The 23486-nt window shown below is 34.0% G+C and overlaps 5 protein-coding genes across 6 annotated transcripts; 2 read left to right on the plus strand and 3 right to left on the minus strand.

Moving 5' to 3' along the window:
- Positions 1-103: 103 nt before the first annotated feature.
- Positions 104-1581, minus strand: LOC132698675 (adenosine 3'-phospho 5'-phosphosulfate transporter 1; the record flags this gene model as incomplete). The annotated part of the gene is made up of 2 exons (XM_060664867.1): positions 104-1371; positions 1421-1581. Coding segments are annotated over 2 exons (1239 nt in total), but the record flags the coding sequence as incomplete, so codon positions are not given.
- A 76-nt stretch (positions 1582-1657) lies between these two features.
- Positions 1658-3264, minus strand: LOC132698719 (ribosomal RNA-processing protein 7 homolog A). The gene is made up of 2 exons (XM_060664928.1): positions 2679-3264; positions 1658-2628 (listed from the first exon to the last, which is right to left on the minus strand). Exons 1-2 carry the CDS (start codon positions 2707-2709, stop codon positions 1922-1924), a joined length of 738 nt encoding a protein of 245 aa, XP_060520911.1. The 5' UTR covers positions 2710-3264; the 3' UTR covers positions 1658-1921.
- A 182-nt stretch (positions 3265-3446) lies between these two features.
- On the plus strand, positions 3447-4710 carry LOC132698720 (ubiquitin-conjugating enzyme E2 variant 2). The gene is made up of 3 exons (XM_060664930.1): positions 3447-3675; positions 3740-4008; positions 4103-4710. Exons 1-3 carry the CDS (start codon positions 3651-3653, stop codon positions 4241-4243), a joined length of 435 nt encoding a protein of 144 aa, XP_060520913.1. The 5' UTR covers positions 3447-3650; the 3' UTR covers positions 4244-4710.
- A 1439-nt stretch (positions 4711-6149) lies between these two features.
- Positions 6150-10461, minus strand: LOC132697735 (protein zer-1 homolog). Of its 2 annotated transcripts, none has more exons than XM_060663324.1 (10): positions 10326-10461; positions 9218-10246; positions 8951-9153; positions 8157-8331; positions 7939-8100; positions 7362-7523; positions 7123-7309; positions 6931-7012; positions 6743-6876; positions 6150-6688 (listed from the first exon to the last, which is right to left on the minus strand). In XM_060663324.1, the coding sequence occupies exons 2-10, from the start codon at positions 10244-10246 to the stop codon at positions 6522-6524; spliced, it is 2301 nt and encodes a 766-aa protein (XP_060519307.1). In that variant the 5' UTR covers positions 10326-10461; the 3' UTR covers positions 6150-6521. The 2 variants fall into 2 exon arrangements, with proteins under 2 accessions (XP_060519307.1, XP_060519306.1); XM_060663323.1 differs by having other exon boundaries at positions 10301-10455.
- An 84-nt stretch (positions 10462-10545) lies between these two features.
- On the plus strand, positions 10546-21916 carry LOC132697734 (small subunit processome component 20 homolog). Its single transcript, XM_060663322.1, has 14 exons — positions 10546-10794; positions 10852-11138; positions 11561-11894; positions 11975-13165; positions 13261-13856; positions 13966-14148; positions 14756-17351; positions 17406-17596; positions 17650-17905; positions 17983-18582; positions 19266-19436; positions 19491-19883; positions 20467-20649; positions 20707-21916. The coding sequence occupies exons 1-14, from the start codon at positions 10750-10752 to the stop codon at positions 21802-21804; spliced, it is 8124 nt and encodes a 2707-aa protein (XP_060519305.1). The 5' UTR covers positions 10546-10749; the 3' UTR covers positions 21805-21916.
- Positions 21917-23486: the final 1570 nt, after the last annotated feature.

Genomic DNA, 23486 nt, shown 5'->3' on the forward strand with positions numbered 1-23486 from the left:
AATAAAAATTGTGTTGAGGTTTGAAGAACTAACTCCACTAAAAATTTTCTAGACTATTTTATCTGATTTATGGAACATCACAAGATATTAGTTGATAACTTATACAATTTTAAAAAATTATAATTTATTGTAAACACATAAGACAGCAATACTAACCTGGAAGTTGTTTATTAAGATTAGTCAATAACATTTAAGACATCATTTTGGGAAATTTTCTGAATATTCAATCTCAAAGCTGCTTATAATTTAACATTAAAGCTTCGTAAAGAAACTACTGGAGATATCTGAACGTTTCAACCTATTTGACTTTTTATAAGAACTTTACTCCCTTGCTTAACAGCTCGAATTCTATAACTACAATAAATTCTTAGGGTTATACTTAAAAATACAAGAAACAGTCCCAAAACTCCTAAAATGTTTACACTATGGTGATAAATAATGCAACTCAATAAAATCGATAAAGCTTGTCGAATTGTACTGATTATCACGAAAACCAGAGGTCCAAATGTTTCTATTGTATGAAAAATAAACATTTGACCTCCAGCCGAACACAGTGACAGAAGTATAACATCTATGCTAAAACTAGGAAAATTAAACATAAAACTTACAGAATTTAAAAAGCTACCTTGTTGTACAAGAGATACAATAGTGAATATACAGGAAAAAAAATTAACGAAGCACATCATTTGTACGGGTTTAATTTCATATACTTTAAATAACTTTCCTTGCCAGTTGGAAGTAAAACTGTCAAAAACTATATATAAACATAAAAGAATTACTCCACTGACTGTGGTGACAGTGGAGTCGGCTCGATCATTGCCTGTATCTATCATAAAAAATATCATTCCAATTGACAATATTATTGCAGTAATGTATTCATAAAATTCATATTTGGTTTTTGATACTACTTTCCCCATGATCATAACGGGAATTGTTTTACTAGCTTTCGCCAACACTTGGTGAGGAAACGAAACATACTTCAAAGCTTCATACTGGCACCATGAACTCATAATATTTGAAAAGGAACAGAAAACATATTTGTACAATGGGCATTTATGTCTTTGCTGTTTAACACACATTAATATAATTGCTGCCATTGTGAATGCTAATATTCGATTCATAAACACAAGAAATTGAGAATCTTTAAAGTTACTTTTTCCATTTGTCGATTCATACTGCTGGGTCATGATTTTTTCCTGTAAAACACCCCATGTGAGATAGGATACTTGAAGCCCAGTAAAATAAAAACACAACAGAAGAAGATCTTGGAGCGCTGTACGAGGTGTGCTTGTATGGTTGCTGGCGTTAAGTAGGGGCAAATCATCTTCACCAAAGCATGTCCTTATTATTCCTCCAACTGGACCTCGACCACTTTTATTTAAATAATTGGTTTTGGTCACATACTTAAATATCAAATAACCTGGCAAAAATATAGTTGCATAGCCAAGAATATTGCGTATTCCGTGAACGATCCAGGCGATATTTTCTGGGGGAGATTCCAACCACGAAATAGTTAGAAAAAGGACATTGACTATATATAAAAGAAAAGTTGTTGTAAGCACTATGAGTAAAATAAATACGTCAGTGTTGCGAGACATATTTTTTAGTTTTTTTTTTCAAATAGAAACCACAGCGGGGTCTGCAAATTGAAACTACAAAATATCAAAAAAGTTAAAAACATAACCTCAGATCCATCGATTATTTTCTTCTTTAACTTCTATTGGCCAACTTTCCTATAATTAATTAACTCTGCTTCTTATGGGTCTTGTTCTTTTTTTAAACAACCTTTAAATTTACTAAATTTAAGCGAGACAAAAATAATTTAAAACAATCATGCCATGATACGATGATAATATATTTTTCAATAATTAAAACCAACAAACTCCCAAAAAATAAAAATTTATTTGTCCCAAAGAACTGATTAATAAGGCTTAAAAACTCTAGCAGATTTCATCAAATTAACTTTTGCTTTTGCTTCCTCATAGTTTTGACGTAATTGAGCCAGGCTCTTCATTTTGTTTTCTCTTATCTGGAAAGTGTAAAAATTCTTAAGTTCTTTCTGTTTTAACTTCTTCTCTTTTTTTTCTTTAAGTTTGACAACTACACTTTCTTTCCTGGATAAACCAGGAGTACGGCCCTTCTTTGCCACAACAGTCCATCCATCCTCATCAGTATCCTTTTTATTCTTCTTTTTATTTTCGATCTTATCATAATGCCTCATGTACTCAGTAATCTCACGAGACAGACCATCTGCATTGCAAATTGAACTATTGTAATTTTGTATCCATTCATCTATTCCTGTTTTCAAGTTTGCCTTATTAAATCCTAGGATATTTACTGTCAAAGCATTTAAAAGGGCTTCCCTGTTAATAAATACAACAAAACACATTTTAAAACCACCAACTTCGAAGTCAGATTCATCTGGAAAGTTTTGGAAGCAAACCGATTTAACTGCACCAGCAAATTGAAATAGCTTTCTCATGCGATCTTCATCGATATATGGAGGAACATTGACTATAAATAATGTTCTCCCACTGGGCTTGTCTTCATCATGTTTTTGTACTAAATGTTCTTTTACGAATAATTCATGAGAACTGTGGCAGTCTTCTGTGAGTCTCAACTGAATAACTGTAAAAGCAATTGATAGTAAATGAAATAATTGCCGCTAAATCTTTTACCTTTAAAACCATGTGTTCTTTTAGCGCACATTTTATAAAAAGTTGCATAATTAAATAATCTAAAATCGAAGATTTTTTTTCTTAAATATTTATAAAAATATTTATTTACGAGGTTACGAAGTTGAGAAAAAAAAACATTTTTAGTATCAATACCTACTACATGTAACCTCAATTCAATGATGCGTTTCACAAAAATTGTTGGGCAACATGTAACCTCAAAAATATCTTCTTCTTTGGAAACATTAGATTACTTCAGGGCAAATCGACATATATGTTTGGTAAGTCTTGGAATTATAAGTTAATATCACTGGAGGATTTTACTTTTATTTTACAAGCTGTGTACTAATGTTCTTCCAATATGTACATAAATATAAAATATGAATCTATGATTTGGCTTTGCCTACGTAATGCAGCTAATTTATGAAAATGACTTTATGATTGGATATGTGAAAAATTGTTTTATAATTATTGTTTTTTTTAAGAATTTCATGAAAATATTGACTATTCAAAACAGATTCATTTAGGTTTATTTTCAATTCTTCTCCTTTACAAATATAACTCCTCGAATGACGTCACTGTAGCGGTGGGCCCTTGCGCTAAAACGGCAAAACAGATGCAGATATAATTATTTCCTCGGTATTTTACAACTGGTTGTCATTTTTCCAATTTGCGGCTCAGTTTATTATCATTTTAAACTGTGATTTTGATTGATGTGATTTTAGTTTAAGAGCTCTTAACTTACGTGCTGATCGTATTCTGTGAATCATAAAACACCAATTTGGATGTTGCGTTTGACAGCCTTCATCGGGTTGGGTGAGAGTGCTATCGGTTTTTTTTATTTCATAAAAAAAGTTGCCAATTTGCTTCATTATTGTCAACGCTGCTGCCGTTGAAAAATTTCTTACAATAAAATAGAATTTTATACAATAGTCTGCTGCCCAACGGAATAATCAAAATCCCAGTCGTTCAAATATGGCCACCCCATCTGCCGGTGTTGGTGAGTGCAGCTTTTATTATGTTTAAGATGTGATTTTGACGTTTTTGTACACGTTTTCTTGCAGTTGTTCCCAGGAACTTTCGTCTTCTCGAAGAACTAGAAGCCGGCCAAAAGGGTGTATCAGATGGTACCATCAGTTGGGGCTTGGAGAATGATGATGATATGACTCTTACACACTGGATGGGCATGATAATTGGGCCACCTCGAAGCCCATATGAAAATAGAATGTATTCTGTTAAGATTGAATGTGGTCAGAGATATCCTGATGAACCTCCGCTAGCCAAGTTTATTTCCAGAATCAATATGAATTGCATTAACAATACTACAGGAGTGGTTAGTACTTTGTTAAAAAATATTGTTTCGCCCGAAGATAAAGAATATTTATTTAATTTTAAGCTGTGTATATGATGTAATTTAATTCATTTAGGTAGACAACAGACAGGTTCCAGTTTTAGCCAGGTGGCAGCGTGATTATACAATTAAGACAGTCCTGCAAGAACTTCGCCGTTTGATGACTTTAAAAGAGAATATGAAGTTAGCTCAGCCCCCTGAGGGCAGCTGCTTTTAGCCCAGCAGTCCCAGAAACAACCTTTTAGGCTACCATAACATTGTACGGGACAGGCGGTTTCTGAATAATGCCCCACAGAGACCGTCTGCCCACATGTTTGACACCTATGGAACATCTGCTGTGGCCCAAATTGCCTGTGACATTCTGTAAGTGATCTGGATGCTTGTTGATCAGTTGAATCTTGAACATATGTCTTTAAACTTGCTGTAATAATATAGGAAAAGTTTGCTGTAAATCAGAAATAACAACTCACTACTAATCAAGAAGCACCTGGTTTCAACTTTTGTATTATCAGAGGCTTTATAGGAAGGTAGTCTGTTTGTGTTTAGGGGCACACTGCGTTTAATTTTTAAGTTCATCATAATTTAACTCAATTTACAAGTTTTTATTTAGTAAAGAGCAAATTTTATGTAATAGGTGAGATGTGTAAGGAATATAAAGTCTGCTAAATAAACTTTTATTTTAAATTTTGAGTTTATGTCTTAGATAACATTGTTTGCCTTCTTTATTTTTTAGTATCAATTGATCTATTTTCTTATCTACAAAATCCTAATTGTTCAGGAAACAGATAGGAAATGTTAATTGACCCTATCAAATCAAGTATAAAATTAACAACAAAGACTAAAACACCTATTTTAATTTACCCATTTTTTAACTGAATAACCACATTTTGAAGGTAATCCATCTTTTTAAATGAAGAATAACCAAATTGTGCCAGTAAAATGCAGATTTCATCCTTGATGCTTTCACCACTAAGCACACTTGTTTCAGCACTTTTGCTTCATGTAAGGTTTTGAGACATCCTTCCATAGAAGCAACAGTAACTCCTCTATGATCAATACTGCACACACCTTCATCAAAACCCTTGTAATTTTTATTACAAATGTGATACCAATTACCAGATTGTCAGATTGATCCCTATTTAGGTTTTCCATAATTAACTTTTCCAGAAATTTCCGATCAAAAAAGGCACTTTGAGTGATCTTACTCAAATATGTCGCAACAACTACTAATAAAAACAGACTAAACCCTCATCTTAATTTAGCACCGACTTGTTCAAAGAAGTAGCTAACCGCTATCTACATATGTGATTTTACACATATGGAACTAATAAAAATATTTTAAAGTCACATTTTAATATGACATTTTCAAAGATATATGCTTGAATTTATTTAAACTAGTATTTTGTGATATATATTAAATCTCACTCGGTTTTGAAAAATGTGAGAAATTTGAATTTTGTGGTGCTTTAAACTTTTTTCAATTAAAATAAAAGTAAATTAAATTTTGTATGTATGTATGTATCCCTTTGCTCAACATAAACGATTTTGTCATGGAAAAATCATGTTTACAACGTCAACAGCCTTATCTAATTTAAATACATTATAGATTTGGAATCACTGGGCCCTTCTTTTCGTTTTGTTCTCATCCAGCTCTCCTTATTTTATGTTTTTGTTCTAAAATCTTGTTATATTATTGTCACTTTGAGTAGCTGCGCAAAATTATATACATGAATAAAAACTTTTAAAATTTACCAAACGAGTACCGCACCAGTTCCAAACTGCAATTTATTTGCAAGACGGCTACGCACCACCTGGAAGTCGTCCCTTAAGAGCTTAATTTATTGGGCCCGAGGAATTCCATACTCCCAGTGAAAGAATAATTTATTTCTTCCACAGAATAGAATCGCCTGGTATGGGTTTGGCGTTCAACAGGGTTTTACTCACCCAAGGACTGTTTCATCATTAGGAGTAATTCACGCGACCAAAAGTCAATGGGTGCCCTCTAGCAAACATCCGGTCAATTACAAATCCAAAATCAATGTACCAAATGGAGCAAGCATAACTTAATTATACTCAATTTCACGATTTTGCTTCAATTAAAGAAAACAATGCATATTAAATATAATGTATTTGCATGAACATAAGTTGCGAACAAAGTTTAGTAAAAATCCCAGAAAACATTTTTAAATAATAATTCACAAAAATTATGAACAGTCCTCAAAATGCCTACTATATTATTTCTTCCAAATATTTCATTATTCCCTGTTTCCACATGTGTCACTCAATTTGCAGGCGTTTAATACATAACAACAACTAAATAAATAAAGTTATTATTTTATAACAAAAATTGCCCGCAAAAATTTATTTCGCCTATTAATTTACTTTGTGTTTAATCACAAAATTTATTTGCCTTGATGAGTATTTATTCCTTTTTACTTTTCAAAAAAAATAGATTGCAAAATAACTAGTACGGATTGTTTTGCACCTTCTCCGCTCTAACCATCAAGCTCTTGTTGCCAATCTTGGTCTTTGTATTTCGCACAATTCTCGATGACGATCGCCGCCAAATGCTTGACCGGCATGGGCGGTATGGGGTCTCGGATTAAATCGTGTAATAGCGCAGGACCTCCCTCTTTCTCTACCAAATGACAGTATTTGTCGGCTAAAAATAATTATCCAATAAGTATTTGCTTTTTTCTGAAGGCAGAAAACGTACGATAAACTTTTGTTAAATTAGCTAACGCCCATACTGCCCAATGTTGGCATTCCGGGGTGTGGTAAACCTTTACCAGGTATAGAATTGGTTCAAATGACCTGTAGTTGATGTTTCTTTGCGAATTTAAATCCCATCTAGTAACAAAAGAAGATAAACGTTTTTTTTTTCACAAAACTCTTATAGTTTACCTATCAATGGCCAAAACCAACTTCCGTAACACTTCTTTTCTTGACGGCTCTTGCACTGTCCACACTTCAGGACCGTCTGATGCTATAAATAATTATCTAATCTAGTAATATACGCCATCTGTCGGGTCATTAACTAATTACAGCTTTAATGCACTTCAATAATTAAATTATAAAATTCAATAAGGCACTTACCAATATGAGCTATAACCCCAGCAGCATTATAGCTTACTTCGATTCCGTCGCATCGTGAATCGAGCAGATCGGAGAAAACTGAGAGGTATTCTGTCGTTATCAAATAATGCCGTAGTTCTCTTACTTCGGCCACATTTCCCAGGAGACCCATCATGTTCCGTAGTAACTCCTCTCTATCCGGAAACCTCTGAGGGAAGTAAAAATTTGACTATTATCAATCGACAGCGCGAGACACTTACTTCCAAGCACGAAAGGAAATACTCCATACCATTACTTTCGAGAAACTTTCGACAATTGGAAGGAGTTTCGTCAGTGACATTCCACATTGTAGACCAGGCAACTTCCAACACATCATCGCAATATCTTCTTTCAAGTCTTTCAGATATCAGCCATATCATTTTCTACAAATGTCAGAAATACTTAGAGGAGTGGTGGTGGTGTATCCAAAAAGGTACGATTATTTTAATAATAATTCCTCGCCTATATATTTTCTGCCGTTGAATTAGAACATCCGACAAAAAAAGGACGGTTATATTTAAGAATGTGATAGAGTTTAGATTTTTTCAAGTTAACAATGGTTTTATCATTTTATAATTTTTTGAGATATTTCGCGATTTTGCTACATTTTAGTAAATATCGAGGTTGCTTGTATCCAGCCCCTGGTAAGGGGGTGGGGTAGTGGTGTCCACCATTAAATACATTTTATGTAAATGTTTTTAATTTTTTAATGAGATTTGCAGTTTTCCACATGTTTCACTGTTTGAACACCTCTCATATTTTTACCCTGTTTGGAAGGAATGGTAACAAAAATCTTACATTAACGGCACCAAGTTCTCCTAGTCGAACTTTTTGGTGACCATCCACTTGACATGCCAAAGAGTTTAACAAATATATTCCTATCCTTTGAACGAAGCTTTCTGCAGTCATTCCATGCACAGAGTAAAGTAAAACATCCACCAACCTCTCATATTCAAACAACTGAAGCAAAATTCAATTATTACTCTTTGAATAGTTCTATAAATATAATCACTTACAACATCTATGGGTATTTTGAACTGACAAAGGGTAAGGCAACCGTTTCTCATCATTGTTTCGTCATTCCGGTGAATGCTCATGCCATTCAGTAAAGTGGTAATAATTCTTCGCTTAACATGAACAGCATCATGGAGTTCTCTATCGGTGCCTTTGACAATGTAGAATAATGTGGCACTGAAGAGTACAATTTGATTTAGAATTTTCTTTCCCTATTTACTAGTACACCTTTGAAAAGTTTGTGTTACATAACTTATATTTCTTTTATTACCAATCTCTTGGCATGCCAATCAAACAGTAATCTTTGTAGCAATAGCTATTGTTACACGACAGGGGTTACAATTTATTATCTACTAATTCAAAGGTGTACTATAGTCGGAAATATATCCATTTGTAATGACGTCATGCTGGTTGCCAAAAATATATGTTCGCTGACTATTACAAATTACAGGTTGCTAATGACAGGATGTTGGACAAAAATATCATGTTATATCCAAAATATCAAGGCAATGTTCGGTGCGTGGTGTAAATTTGATTTTTAAAGGTGTTCAATTATACCTACTACTATCGTTTTCTCAGCATTATTTAAAACTTTCCAAAATAATTTTCCAGCATAACCTTAAAAAATATATAAAAAAAGAATAACCATCTTCAAAATTTTGTTGTCGCCGCGGTTTGGAATATATTTAAAAAAAATATATTAAAAAATGACATAATTACAAATTGCTTTCCAAGCGGTATGCTTCTCCTAGAATACAGGGCTAATTGTAAGTTAAAATGAAAATTTATAAATTACCTTCCAGAAATTTGTATATGTCTTTCATGAAGGTGTCGATTCATTGATTCTAAAACAACATTCAATGCCTGTCCTATATATCGACATGTATCGAAGCGAAAAAAATGAAATAATTCATTTAGCACCTTTTGAAGCATTTCTGTTCTATCCAAATAGGCTAGAGCTGCTATAAGAATCTGTTCTTCATTTGCATTACCTGCAATCTAATTATAAATAAGTGACTTGAGAGTTTGGTGGAAATACCATTGTTTCTGTAGTAGAACTTACTAATTTAGCAGGAATGTCATGTCTTAAGGATGCGTCATGGGAAGTTTCATATAATCCTAAGAAATGAAATGGATTATTCACTCTTGATATGAGACCTGGTATATCTGAGCCTCTAGCACTGTCTGTTTCTGCCACTCCAGTCCCAGCCAAATTTGTTCCGGAAATATCCAAAGAAGTTAAATGTGGTAGACTCTCAACTAAAGCTGTTAAAATCACCGTTGAGTTTGGAAACTTCCTATGCTCTTCTCTACTTTGAGAAAGATCTAAGTGGGTTAAATTTTTTAATTTGCAAATGGAAGGTACCAAAATTGCAATTGAAGAAACATTGTATAATACCAAACTGCGAAGATTAACTAAATGTTCAGTGTAATTTAATGTTCCCAAGTCGGTGCAATTGCTTAAATCTAAGTGAGTCAAGTTTGTCATGGGATTTAAAAGCAATGCATAAAATGACGCCGGCAAATCTTGACAGCTTTGCAAACTAAATCTTCTTAAATTTGGGGCAAGAAATATATAATTCTGATTCCATTGACCCAGATCTCCATATATTAAGGCTGGAAAAATATCTGTGCCTTCTCCAATAGTTAATGAATATAAACTTGAACCATATTTGTGTATGTGTTGTATACAATTATGAGTCAAGTCCCTACTATGTGAAATTTCTAATTCTATCAGCTGATGTGCTAGTAACACCTCCAGGTCATGATCCATAATCTTGCTTTTCCGTAAGCGCACTCTTTTTAGTCTTGTGTTTTTGGTGTCTTTAAAAATATTTATAAAGTTAGAATCTATGCTACATAAACTGTTGGAGCGAATATTTAAAAGTCTTTCACACATTTCCACTGGTAGAGATATGCCGTTCTTCAGCTTCAGATAGCCAGAGTAACCGAAGTACTCACATATTGACATCAAATTCCTATTTATATAATTAAAACAAATATCCAACAACTTTTCTGGAGCGGAAGAGTTGCAAAAACAGCACGTCCCAATGGGTAAGATGTTTGAATGTCGACATTTATTCTGCGTCATCTTAAAAAAATGGAAAAGTGAAATTAGGGAAACCATTCATCAGAGACTTTTTACCTTTATTTAAATATTTCCAACATACTCGCCGTACTTCTTCTGCTTCTTTTTACAGACCAATTATAGAACAAAGCTCCAAATTGTATCTAATATTTCACAGTGCAAGTTCTATGAATAATCATTTCCATAACAAATACAAATTTTCCAGATGTTTTGACAAGATAGAGTTCGAGATTCTTCCTTTTTGAAGCAATTAAACGAAGAAGAAAAGGATCCACATTTTCACATTTTATTGCCGAACTAGAGTTCTTGGCAGCAAAGGTTTTTTGCATTCTGATTAAAAAATAGAAAAGAAATACTACCTTTTGGTTGATTGCGAAATAAATATAAAGCTGCAGTAATAGTGACATAATGCAAGAATGAAAAGTAAAGAAGAAGTTTTAGGTTATGATTCTTCACGTGTACTTGTTATGATTTTTATTGAGTCCAAATAAAATTTAAATTTCATCATGAAGAATAAATCAACTCGTCACAAGGAACAGAACACGTTCAAGGTAATTTTTCTTTGTTCTTTTTCCAATAAGCTGTTGCTAGTACAATTGCTATTTTAGTTCCAACCATTTTCGGAAAGAATCGCTACTGTAGACGTCAATATATTCCATAAAGTTCGCCACGAGTACGAGTCCCAATCAGATGAGACAGAAAGTTGTTTTTACCAAGCTATTCAAAAATGGGATGTTTTAAATTTAACCGAGGGTTATGACAATTTTAAAAAAGAAATTCGGGTGGAGAATCATATTACTTTGCCTCAAATATTATTATCAAAAGATCATATTATTGAAATTCTTTTAAAGCATTTGCGACTGAAAAATCCGTTATGCCTTCAACCGTTGCTGGAGTAAGTATCTGTTTTTAGTATTTTTCTTCTCCTTCGATTAAATAAAACAGTTAAATGTGTTTTTCTACTCCCTTTTCTAAAATACTCAATTATAAAATCATCTGTCATGCGGGATATTACTCAAAGGTTTGGGAGCAATTGGATGTTTTCGGTGATATTACCTATGGTTTGATTTTTGGCGTTTGTCAATTCTGAGTGCCATGTCACATTTCACTCACTGAACATATGTATGCATAGTTTTGCAAAAACATACACAAAGTTGATTCCTTGCAGCCCAAGCATGATGTTTGTGTGTAAGCTGCAGGTGAGTGCTACATGTCACAAGCGACAGTAAATTTTTTCTGTCCCATAGCAATTAGCTTTAAGCTTTTCTACTACATTAGCACCTTTTTTTTTTAAATTATGACCCTATTTTCTTGTAGGCTCGTAGTCGCAGTAGCTCAGGATTTGCAAAAAGAGTTTTATAAACACTATCCCGAGTTTTTGGAAGTGCTCATCAGCTTATTGAGTACAAAGGACACTGATCAACTGGAGTGGGCATTTCATTGTTTAGCTTATTTATTTAAATTTTTATGGAGACCATTAATTAAAAACATTAATAATGTTTTTAATTCACTTTTGCCTCTTTTGTCGGACAGTCGACCTGAATATATTAATTCATTTGCTGCTGAAAGTTTTGCTTTTATTGCCAGAAAGGTCAAAGACAAGGAAGGATTTTTGGAACATTTGTTAAAAGCTGTTACAAACAAAAAAGATGTAAGTATCCACTTTTTGCAACCCTTTTCCTCTTCCCGTCCATAAAAACAGAAAAGTGGACAAAGATAATTTCTTTTCAGGGAATCTCAGGTTGTGGAAAACTACTGTTTGAAGTTATTCATGGAGTAAATGGACAATTTCATAGTTGTGCCGAAAGTTTCTTACCATTTTATTTGCAATCGCTATGTAATGACCTGTATTCTCAAGAAACATTTTTTAATATTGTTGAAGAAATTGTATCCAATATCGCCATACACATTCATCCTCAAAAGACTGATTTGTTGTGGGAGAGCTTCATAGATATATTATCAAAACTTTTGGATGACTTTCTTGCCAACAAGAATCGCATAATTGACAATAAAATTGAATTAATTTTCAAACTAATGGATCAAACGATTAAATTTAAAGATGGCAAGTTGTTACGCGAACCCACAAAGGTTTTGCGGTTGCTAGTACAATTTTTGAGCAGTCCAAAATGGACTGACCCTGTGTTGCTGACAATAATTCAAATTTCCATAACACTGTTGCTCTCAAAGAGCATTCAATTACCACAGGAGCAAGTTTCGCAATTGCTACGGAAGCTTCTTTTGCTAGAAAATGATGAATTATTCTTATATTTTGTCGATAATATTAGTATGTGCACTTCATTTGAATTACTAGTACTTCCAAATTTTCTTAGGAAGTGTGCCGAGCGGGAATTGGAAAAAAAATTCCTGTATGCTTTAACCAAATTGGTGCTTAAAAAAGCTCCCTTATGTGCTAGCGGAATATTACTGCAGAAATGGGTAAAATATCCTCTAGATTTCAGAGAATCGAGTGAAGGGATTTTTGATTTATTTATAAAGTGGTTGAATACAAGCAATCCTATGGAGGACTTAGAAACATATTTTTGTAGCATTGTATGCGTTCCACATTTGATTTTAACATCCCTTCAAAGAAATAAGATCTTAAATTGCTTAGAGCAGACCATGCAGGCATTACTACGCACATTTGTAGAGGATGTGGTAAATATTAAAGTAAAGCTATTCATATTAAATTTGCTAGTAGAATGTGCCCTGCATTTGAAAGGTAAACCAATTTTAAAGAAACATTTTATTGACTTGGTCGATGTTTTGCTGAAGTTTTCAGCTGACATAAATTTCGTCAGTGCTCTTAAAACGCTTAGCTTATTAATATCCGTCTTAGGAGATGATGAAGAGATTGCTACTATTGATTTGTTGAAGAAGATTGATAAACAGTGTGCTCTCAATTTTAACTCGCCATATCATGAGGTAATAATAGCTCCCATTACATTTAGTTTATCAAGTTAGTGCTCATTACTTTTTTTGAAATTTTCCATTTTTGCTAATCATAAATCTATTTTCAGATGCGGCTTTTTACATCTTATATTTACACATTCTTCGAACAATTGCCTTACTTCAGGATTAAACATTCTTCTGATCCAGGCATAATTCCCGAGAAATTTAAAGTGTTTTCCCTGTGTCATGCAGTTGAGTCGATAGATCCTCAAGTCTCAACATATAGAGAGCAACTTCAGTTACTTGAGAAACTGAACTTTAACAAACCTCAAATGATAATATGTAATCAAACTGACTTCAATTTACTGCCGCTTAGATTTTTATGTGGCGTGCTATATATGAATTTCCAGTTGCTTTGGGAGCCGGTATCCAAAATTATTTCCTCGCACGCGCATGGTCTTAATATTAACCATTTTTGGGATGTTTTTGGTCAAGAATTAAAAAATGTCGTTTCTACTCTGAGAGATGGGGAAAATGTTGCAATCAGTGATATTGAGTCAGAATTTGAAACACTGAAGGAGATATTTCAAACTGCTCAGCAAATATCTACCAAACCCGACTTCATTAACTACAGATTGTTGCTCTGGAAGAGTTTGATGTTATTTCCAAATGTTGCTGAAGCTAAAACAAGAGATGTGTCTGGATTGTTATTAGATTTTGTCGTGTAAGCACTTTTTTTTACTATAAAATACAAAAACCAACAAAAATTAGGATTCTTTGAAAACAGTCTGGTTTCCAACTCCATTTATCAGTTTTTTAAACATTGATTTCAGATCTGAATATACAAAATCGAACTCCGAATTAGCCACATATTGTAGCGTCAAAGAGTACTTTAAGGAAAATGATGAGCATATTGAAGAGGCGGGTGAAAACAATCCACTTGAAAAATCTGAAGGGTTCAACAAAAAGTTGTATGGTAAAATTCTCAAGAAACCTGGACGAAAAGTTATTATTAAGTAAGTTTTTTTGGAATTTTTTTTATTACGTTCTTTTTTATTCACTACAGTCTCTTTAATTGTTTACATTGTCGTGCAAACTTACCTCAGCCACCTTACCTGTTTCTTCTTGTTCTTATGTTAATGTTCACTATTTGAAGGTTCTCATTTATCAGTGACAAAAAATGTTTGTTTCATCCAATCTAGTAAGAATTTTAAGTGGCTATGACGTGATTAATTTAAATAGAAGGCCATATTTTTTTAACTTACCAGGGGTTGTAACTTTTAATTATCTATCAAATGGTTTTACTTTATTCTTTAAAATTTGGCTTAAATAACTTAAATGCTTCTTGAGTATTCAAAAAATTAAAATTAGGTTAGTTTTTAACAAAATTCTAATTAATTACAAAACCTTGATAGTTGGATACTTTGAACATTTCTCGAACAACCTTCAAAAGTCTTTGGAAACAATATTCCGTCCCGTATAATGTGAATAACCCTGTACTTTTAACTCACATACATAATAAAATAAATAATTAAATGAGACATGTATGGATGGAAAGAGTTCCTAGTATGATGGCAAGTTACGTTAATGAAAGAAGTTAACAAAGAAATTTATTATTTACAGAGTGTTACTTCACAAACTTGCAGTATTTTCACAAATTAAAAGTCCAAAATCAATGTACCGGGAACCAGAGCTTTACAAATTATACTTTGATCTCCTCAAACACAAAAATGCGGACATCCAAAAGGTCGCATTAGACTGCATTATGACTTACCGGTTTAAATACTTAGTACCTTACAAAGACAATCTTTACAATTTAGTTGACGATAAAAATTTCAAGCACGAAATAACTAATTTCCGTATCGATCAAGACAGCGATAAAGTTTTGAGTGAGCATAGAGAAAAACTCGTGCCTGTCATTTTGCAAATAGTATTCAGCAAAATGAGCGGTAAAACTGGACTTAGAACTGGTGGTAAAGCGTCCGGTCAACTACGCAGAAATTTAATTTTGAGGTTTTTGGCGGGATGTCAAGAGAGCGAAATGTTGCACTTTCTTGAGATGTCTTTTAATTTGTATGCTAAATACCTAAAGGAAAATGACGAAGAGCTAGTTAGATCAGTGGCTGAAAATATCGATTTGGAAAAGTCTTTACCTCCAAAAAAACTGCTTAGCACTGTAAATTTGCTGAATGTGATACTGGATCAGTTTGGAGGACTAATGGGTGACAGATTATTGACGTATTTATTAAAAATAGTGTTTGTTATTGGCGCCTCAATTAAAGGGACTTATGATCACATCACAGATCTACATGTGGGATATTTGGCGATATTTAGGACTCTCCGAACATCTTGCACAAAAATTTTGGAAAGTTTTTTTCGACACTTCGACAAATATCCCTGGACAAATTGTCAAATAAATGCTGTGTTTTACACATTTGTATGGCCTTATTTGGACAAATTGAATGTTGAAGGCATACATAGTCCGACTTCTATGTTGAAATTGTTTATACAATGGGGTTCAAATCCAAAATACTTCAGTCTTTTAGTGAAATACAAGCAGTGCGACACTAGTCAATACATCTTGCCACATATTTTCAACTTGTTGGTTAATAACAAGAGTCATATTTCCGTTGTTAACGCCATTTACGAAATGATTGAATGCATGCTTCGATATGTGCCAAATGATGAAGAGCAGAATCGTAAAATAACTGTGGACAATGAATTGACAATTGACACGTCTATTTTGGAAAGAGTTAAAGTTAACGAAAAGCTTAACTATGGCAGCTGCATTTTGTTGCCACATATTCCTCTTATACTTCAAAGGGTCAAACGAAAATTAGAAAGCGGAAACAGGACGTTGAACAACAGAGAGCTTTTTATCTTATCCAGAAGTTCTGAACTTGTTTGGGAGAGTGACATAAGCAACAAGATTTTGCAGTTGCTGTTACCCGTGGTTAGAAAAAGATGTTCTGCTGACGAAGACGTCCTGTTGCAGTTTTTGACCAGTGTTTTTAATTTGATCCAAAATATTGATGCGCCTGAAACACATCTAAAGCAGCTGGTTCCGATGTTTGGGGAGGTAGTTCAAGTGTCTTGCAGGAAAATGTTAATAAAAATTTTGGAACTGATTACTAAAAAATCGCAGTGTGAGCGGTTAAGTTTGGTTTCTAATTTAGTGACAGAACTGAATGCGTGGGATATTAAATGGGTAGATCAACCTGATTTTGAAAGGCGACATCATGCTTTTAAAAAGATTCAGGAAGCTGTAGAGAATAACATGATTGACGTAAATGTAGGCACCATATTAATTTATAATTTGTTCTTTATGATAAGAAATGAAAAGGACTTGGCTTTGAGAGACAACTCGTCCCACACTCTGAAAAGCCTTTCTCCATACCTTATTAAAAAATATCAGAATAGTCAAAAGGATATTGATTATATATTAAATGATTGTCTTTTTAATCTAATTAGAAATGGCTTAAGGGCGCAAAGTACCAACGACCTTCGCAACGAAAGCATCTCACTTCTAGGTCACTTAGCCAGAGAATGTGCAGAAAGTAACTTCATTTTAAGGGATCTAAACAAATATACAAATAAGGAAGATCTAGAAGTAGACTTCTTTGAGAATTTAACTCACCTACAACTTCACAGACATGCTAGAGCGTTACTAAAATTCTGTCAAGTTACAAAAGAGGACATTGTTGTAGTAAATCCACGCACGCTCACTCAATTTCTGCTTCCTCTAGCATCACACTATTTGTGTTCCGAGAAATTTGTCGGTAAAAACAGTGTGATTGATGCTGCCATTGAAATGGTTGGTACTATATGCAGAATATTACCATGGCATCAATATGAAGGAGTACTGAAATATAGCCTGTCGAGACTCAGATATAAAGTAGAGTATCAGAAGCAGTTGGTCAAATTGGTGGTGGTGATTTTGGATGGTTTTCACTTTGATTTAAGTAAAGGTCATATTGAGGTTGGCGATAATAACTTGAAAGGCAAAAGTATTCAAGATATAGTGCCCCTTGATGATATGACTAACATTATGGTTTCTCAAGAAATTGGTGAATTATTGGAAGAAACGTTCAAAGGAGACGATGAAGAAGGGGAAGGGATAGAAGTAGAAATGGAAGACAAGGCGCAAGTTCTGAAAGTGTGTGAAAAGATTACAGTTCTTTGTAAATCCAATGCAACGAGGGTTTTAAAAACAATTAAGGTGCGTAATTATTTCGTTATTCTGTAAAACTATCAGGCAATGTGATTGTTTTAGTCTGTGTTGTTACCGCAGTTGCATAAGTCACTGGCTGAGTTAACTTATTACGACTCATCTCATAAGGTTAACAGAAAAAGGACTAGTATTGAAAGAGAGGAAGAAGATTTGATAAAAGTGCCTATTTCACTGGCAGTAGTTAAGTTGCTTCAACGCTTGCCGAAAGAAATACTTGAACTGAATCTGCCAGGGTAGGGTAGGATAATTTAAGCTGCAATGTTAATTTGAAAAAAAAAATTTTTAGCGTCTTTATGAAGATTTGCACCTTCTTAAAATCCCAGTTGGAATCTGTACGACGTGTTGCAAGGGAGACGTTACAAAAAGTCATGCTCACGTTAGGACCGAAGTATTTGAAAATGTTATTAAGTGAGATGGCGCCACTACTGAATAGAGGATTTCAGGTTCACGTATTGGTTTTTACGCTACACGGAATTTTGAATTGCTTAAAGGGATTTTATGAAGCTGGCGATATTGACGAAATTGTGTTAACAGTATTAAATGTGAGTTTGAATTTATTAATCTTATCTTCCAAAAAAAAATTTAAATTAGAAAACTTTGTATCGGTCATTATTTTTAGCTATGCATGGCTGATCTCTTCGGAGTCCTTTCTGAAGAGAAGGAAATAGTAAAAATAATGAGAAAAACTTCAGAAGCTAAATCAACTAAAAGTTTTGATACATTACAAATTTTGGGGAAATATATTACGGAGAAATGTCTGTTGGACGTGATAAAACCCATAAAAGATCTATTGGAAATAAATCACTCGTTTAAAACAGTACAAAAAGCCCAAGACGCACTAAGAAACATGGCCTTGGGCCTGGTTGATAATCAATTTATATCAGTAGAGTCGTTGTTGAAGTTCGCCTACGGGGTTTCTGCTCAAAAAATCCCGCAATTGCTACCCGTCTCTAAAAATCAGTTGACTCAAAAGCTGAAGGTCGAGAGCGGAAGGGAGGATTGTTTTATCATTCCAAAAATACCGGGAAATAGGACGGCTTTCAGGGAAGCAAATGTGAAAATGTCTTCAGATACTAACGTACATGTTATGGTCGAATTTGGTTTGCGGTTATGTTACGTCTTACTAAAGAGGGAGAAGTTGAAAGATGGTGAATATTTACCATTCTTGGATCCATTTGTGTTGATTTTTAGGGATTGTTTGGCTTCCAAGCATGTTAAGGTGTGTTTGATATATTTTCAAAAATTGTCTAGGTCAGCGAGAATGTGGTGGAAGACAAAGAAGAAAAGAACATTCCTTTTATGAACGCTCTTATTTAAAAAATGAATAAAAAAAACTATTAATTAACACGAAAGTGCAAGAGTAGGCAGAATATGAAGCTTTGGCCATGGAATAAAAACAGTTGCTTAAAATCAACTTTTGAATAAATATTCAAATTATAGTTATACAGGCAGTGTAATTTGTGTTTATTTTGAACACAAGTATGGTCTTAAAGTTGTTAAAATACTTTTTATAAATGATGAGGCAATAAATGGTTTTCCGTTGAGTGGTTGAGCTATTACAGCTGTTAATTAAAAAAAGGATCTATGACACCATTTTATATTAATACATATGTCAAAAAGTGTTAAACAAAAACTACTTAAATTAAGTTTAGCTTTAAAAAGTATATATTTTTTTGGTGCATTTGCTAGATGAATTTTACTTAAAATTTAAGGAAACAGTTAACGCCTCCGCGGTCTTCTTTTGACTACTTTAGTGATAATTTTTTTTTAACGCAAGTCTCTACAGCGAAACGTTTCCAAGATGCATTAGTTTTCATCCCTGCACATACAGCCATGCCTTAATAGTCAAATTAAATTAAAAGATCTAGTGAAAACATATCATTTTTTGAAACTTTTTTGTAGTTGTGTACTTTGACACTGCAATGTTTAACGTGGATGCTGAAATACGATATACCGTCCTTGAAAACGCACATAAAAGCAATAACTAAAAACATATTTGGAATTCTTCACAAGTACGCGTCAGCAGGTTTGAGTAAAGGCGATAATTTCGATTTGGTCGCAGCAGCATTTAAGGTAGAGTTTATTGTGTAGTAAGATACTTTTCACCCACATTGTGATAAAATCTAGGCAATGGCGGTGATTGTTCGAGATATTCAGTATTACACTGTCGACCTAACACAACTGAAGACTCTTATCATATATATCGAGCAAGATATGCACGATCACGATAAACAAGCCACAGCTTTTAATTTGCTGAAGGCGATAATAGCCAGAAAATTAGCAATTGCAGAGATACAGGCTGTCATGGGTAAAGTCGCGGAGTTAAGTATAACTTCTGATATGAACCATGTTAGGGTCCAAGCCAGGGCGGTAGCTTTTCAATTTTTGATGGAATACCCATTAGGAAATTCACTGGGCGGACATTTAGGTTTTTATATGTCGCAAATGAGTTACGAGATGCAGTATGGCAGGGAATCGGCCATTGGGATGATTCAGATGCTGATAAATTCTTTTCCATTGGTAAGTCTTTTGTGTGTGTTGTAGAATTTCTTTTAGGGTGATGCCACCAGTAGCAACTCTAAACAGTTGACAGAGTACCTTTTTAAAGTCATGGTTCATATAAACATATAGCAGAAAGCTTCGTTTCTGAGACGTAGGGGTTCACTATTTTAAAAAAATTAACATAACTCTAAGCAATTAAGTGCTGATAGGCTACGTGCTCAAGTAAAACCATAGACCTTTGTATTTTTTAAGTCGTTCAGTGGTTTCGTTTTAGAAAAAATGATAATATTTGGAAACTAATTAATTTATTTTTTACTATATAACATTGCCCTACATTGTTGCGCAATGTATATTTCTGGATACTTTTAAGAACGCGTCCTAAAATAATAACAACAAAAAAACTTTGGTTTTGTTGACAACAGCGTTTTTTTTTTATGTGATACGCTTTGGATAAATGATAAGATCATACAAGAGGTTTGGTGTTGTTTTCTTTTTTCGTTTTCCTCTTTTGGTACTTCCAAAAAAAAACTTGTTCATTTTTTGCAAGTGAAAATGAACGACTCGTTATTTATGATCTAGTAATTTCTATACAAAAATTCAGGTCACCCTTAAGAAGCAGAGCGGCTCGCTATTTGTATCTCTGGGAGCGAGACTAATAAATGACGACGTACCCGAATGTAGAAAAAAGGTGGCGGATTGTATTTCTTCAATGCTAACCAGATTACCAAAAGTCGATAGAGATTCTCTTTTCGAAATCACTACGGTCTGGCTGAAAGACAACAATGTAAGCTACATTAGGAACCTATTGTTGTTTCGCTCATTAACAGGCTTTTTTGTTTAGATAAGCCATAGGCGCTTGGCAGCACAGCTTTGTGGAATATTTGTAACGGTAGAAAAAGATTCGTTTTCCGCCAGATTGCCCTCTTTGACTCCACTTTTAATGAAGCAGTTCGGTTTGACTGATACACCTGGCAAATTTGTTAAATTAAAACAAGACAAAGACATTTCTGAAGAGGAGCAACGGGTGAAAGATCACCATCATTTCCAGGTTTTGCAATTGATCTTGAAAATTTGTGCAATTTGCCCAACTTTTCTTAAAGGCAAAGAGACTGTTGAAAAGTTAGCTTATCACGCTCAAACGTTGCTAGCTTATCCGCACGATTGGGTGCGTCTGGCTTCTGCACAGTTTCTAGGCTATGTTCTGTCAGTGTTGGACGTGGATCAGTTAGGTTCGCTGCTACTAAATAACTCGTCTGAAGAATGCGGTTACTTGTTTGGTGATCCAGAAAATTGTATTAAGAGTCTAACATTAGATTTGTGTGATCAGCTACGAGCCAAAGACGTGAGGAGTGATTTAGCAGAACAAGTTATTAAGAATCTGCTTACAATTGCCAAAGTTTTAGCAAAAGTGCCAATTAATAGTGATAAAAAAATCAACTTACTCTGGTTATCCAAACTAATAAGAAAGGTAGTTAACAGAGAAGTAATAGAAAATTCTTCCAGTATCGTCCTGAGGACGGAAGTGTTTAAGTGGATTGCTGGTATTGGAACAGCGTTAGAGTTGGTGAATATAAAGCCCATCATGAACCATTTGCTTGCGCCATTAGTAAGGGAATTGATTACTACTGACGAAAAGAATGCACCTCTGCGACAGTTGGCGAAAGAAGTAGCTAACCATCTGAAGAAGAGAATCGGTTTGGAAGAATATACAACCGCGTTGCAAAAGTTAGAGCGTAATTTATCAGCGAGAAGGGCCGAGAGAAAGCGGTCGAGGAATCAGTTAGCTGTCACAGACCCCGAGGTGTATGCGAAAAAGAAGATTAAGAGACATGAAATGAAGAAAACGTTGAAGAAAAGAAAAATGGAACAAGTTAAAGGCAAGAAAAATTTTAAACGGCGAAAAGTTGTTGATTTGGAAGATAGCTCAGAAGTAATGTAATAATGTAAAATTAGGCAAGATTTGTAATTCTTTAATATATTGTAAATAAATTTATCGTGGCATTTGTTTTAGCATCCGTCCTTAAACGCTTAACTTATTGGTAGACAAAATTTAAGTGCAATTCAGATACTATTTTCTATAATTAATAGTATATAGTCAGCGTTATAATGTGGAGAAATGAAGTAATTTGAAAACATATCAATTTTTTAAAATTGTTTGTTTTTTATTTCACGCAGTTCTCAACATCAAATTTTTCCTTTCAATATAAATAAATCGCATACATATGTGTCCTAGTTTTGGCATGGTTGTTCTGGTTGGGGCTTGTAACTGGTTGCAGAATCCCAAGGTTGCTGAGTCTGCCTCTAGGCATATGATTCGGTGATGCTTGGTTAATAGAGATCTTCTCGAAGAATTCTCAGTTTTGCAGACAGTAGGTTCTTATTCACTTTTGATATAATATATATTTGTGGTTGATTTATTTTTTAATAGAAACGCCCTGTATATTGTAAGTTGGTTCGCGTTGATATTTTAAAAATAAACAAATAAACGCGGTGTTCAAATACTAACATTAACAATTTCATTGCCAGGTGTCATTCCATGATAAAGGAGCCACCCTGTAGTTCTTTGATGCATACTGTGTGTGTATAATACTCTTTTTGTAAACGATATAATTAGCGTGCCATATTTGAGTGCAATTAAATTTACACAAGTTTGGGCAAGAGGACGTTAAGTACCTGTACTAAACAGTTCGGCGACCACCTTAAGTAATCATTATTTTCAAGAACACGTCCTTTGAATTTTGGTAACAAAAATTTCGACCGAGGCGTGTCAAAATTAAAAGTTTTGAACTTGCGACTGGTTCTCATCTTAAATTTATATATCGATTAAGACATTTACGATCGGCATTTACTTTTATGGCGTTTCTGTGAAATAATTCCGATTTTATGAAGAGGTCCGTGTGCCCAAGAATTTCTCCCTGTCTCCTCATTAACACATAAATAAACAAATATTATGAAACGCGGAATAGGAAAAAAATCTCGTTCTGGCATTCTTCTCCGTTTACATGAACATTAGTCTTGGTTAAAAGATAGCCCGGGATCCATTTATTTTCCGACATCCGATTCAAACCGGAGCCGGTATGTGCAAGTGAGACAAATTAAAAAAAAAGCTAACAATAATACCGCTTTGATCCTTCGGTAATCTAAACCAGTGGCGTAGCTAACGAACCTATATTTCGTTCTTGCTGTTTTCGAGAAACAGAGATTCGGATGTTTTCTTTTCCTAGGATTTCGTTTTTAACTTTCAATTATATTTTTGATTTGGTTGGTTCTTTTTATACAAACGTCTTATTTGTGATACCGCTAGAGAGCTTTTTCGATACTATAACAAAAATTGTTGCGTCTTAATTTTGCGTAATAATTTTTCTACTCCCGCCTGTAAAATGCCTAATTACTCACCGATCTAGCATGCGGTAAGCGCCACTTTACCACTTCAGTTTCGTTTCCCATGAATAGATGCTTCCGGAGATATTTCACACGCCTTGAATTTTGACGTTTGTCAATTCTGACGGTCATGTCAGTGAATGTATTCGTGTTGTTTTGCGAAAATGTACCCAAAAACTAACGGTCGTAGAAAAAGCATAGTATAGAACACGTTCGGTAAATTGTTTAAGTCGATCGTTT

This window comes from Cylas formicarius, unplaced genomic scaffold (assembly GCF_029955315.1).
Source record: "Cylas formicarius isolate icCylForm1 unplaced genomic scaffold, icCylForm1.1 PGA_scaffold_2__14_contigs__length_35257938, whole genome shotgun sequence".
NCBI lineage: Eukaryota > Metazoa > Arthropoda > Insecta > Coleoptera > Brentidae > Cylas > Cylas formicarius.

Bases quoted from the DNA above. Each gene is read 5' to 3' on its own strand.
- LOC132698719 (XM_060664928.1), bottom strand. From the start codon at position 2,709: ATGTGCGCTAAAAGAACACATGGTTTTAAAG. The intron at 2,629-2,678 runs GTAAAAGATTTA...TTGCTTTTACAG, and splicing joins AAGAACACATGGTTTTAAAG to TTATTCAGTTGAGACTCACA.
- LOC132698720 (XM_060664930.1), top strand. From the start codon at position 3,651: ATGGCCACCCCATCTGCCGGTGTTG. The intron at 3,676-3,739 runs GTGAGTGCAGCT...GTTTTCTTGCAG, and splicing joins CACCCCATCTGCCGGTGTTG to TTGTTCCCAGGAACTTTCGT. The intron at 4,009-4,102 runs GTTAGTACTTTG...TAATTCATTTAG, and splicing joins TTAACAATACTACAGGAGTG to GTAGACAACAGACAGGTTCC.
- LOC132697735 (XM_060663324.1), bottom strand. From the start codon at position 10,246: ATGACGCAGAATAAATGTCGACATTCAAACATCTTACCCATTGGGACG. The intron at 8,332-8,950 runs GTAATTTATAAA...TGTACTCTTCAG, and splicing joins CATATACAAATTTCTGGAAG to TGCCACATTATTCTACATTG. The intron at 8,101-8,156 runs GTAAGTGATTAT...ATTTTGCTTCAG, and splicing joins TCAAAATACCCATAGATGTT to TTGTTTGAATATGAGAGGTT.
- LOC132697734 (XM_060663322.1), top strand. From the start codon at position 10,750: ATGAAGAATAAATCAACTCGTCACAAGGAACAGAACACGTTCAAG. The intron at 14,149-14,755 runs GTAAGTTTTTTT...TATTATTTACAG, and splicing joins GGACGAAAAGTTATTATTAA to AGTGTTACTTCACAAACTTG. The intron at 18,583-19,265 runs GTGTGTTTGATA...ACTTTTTTGTAG, and splicing joins TGGCTTCCAAGCATGTTAAG to TTGTGTACTTTGACACTGCA.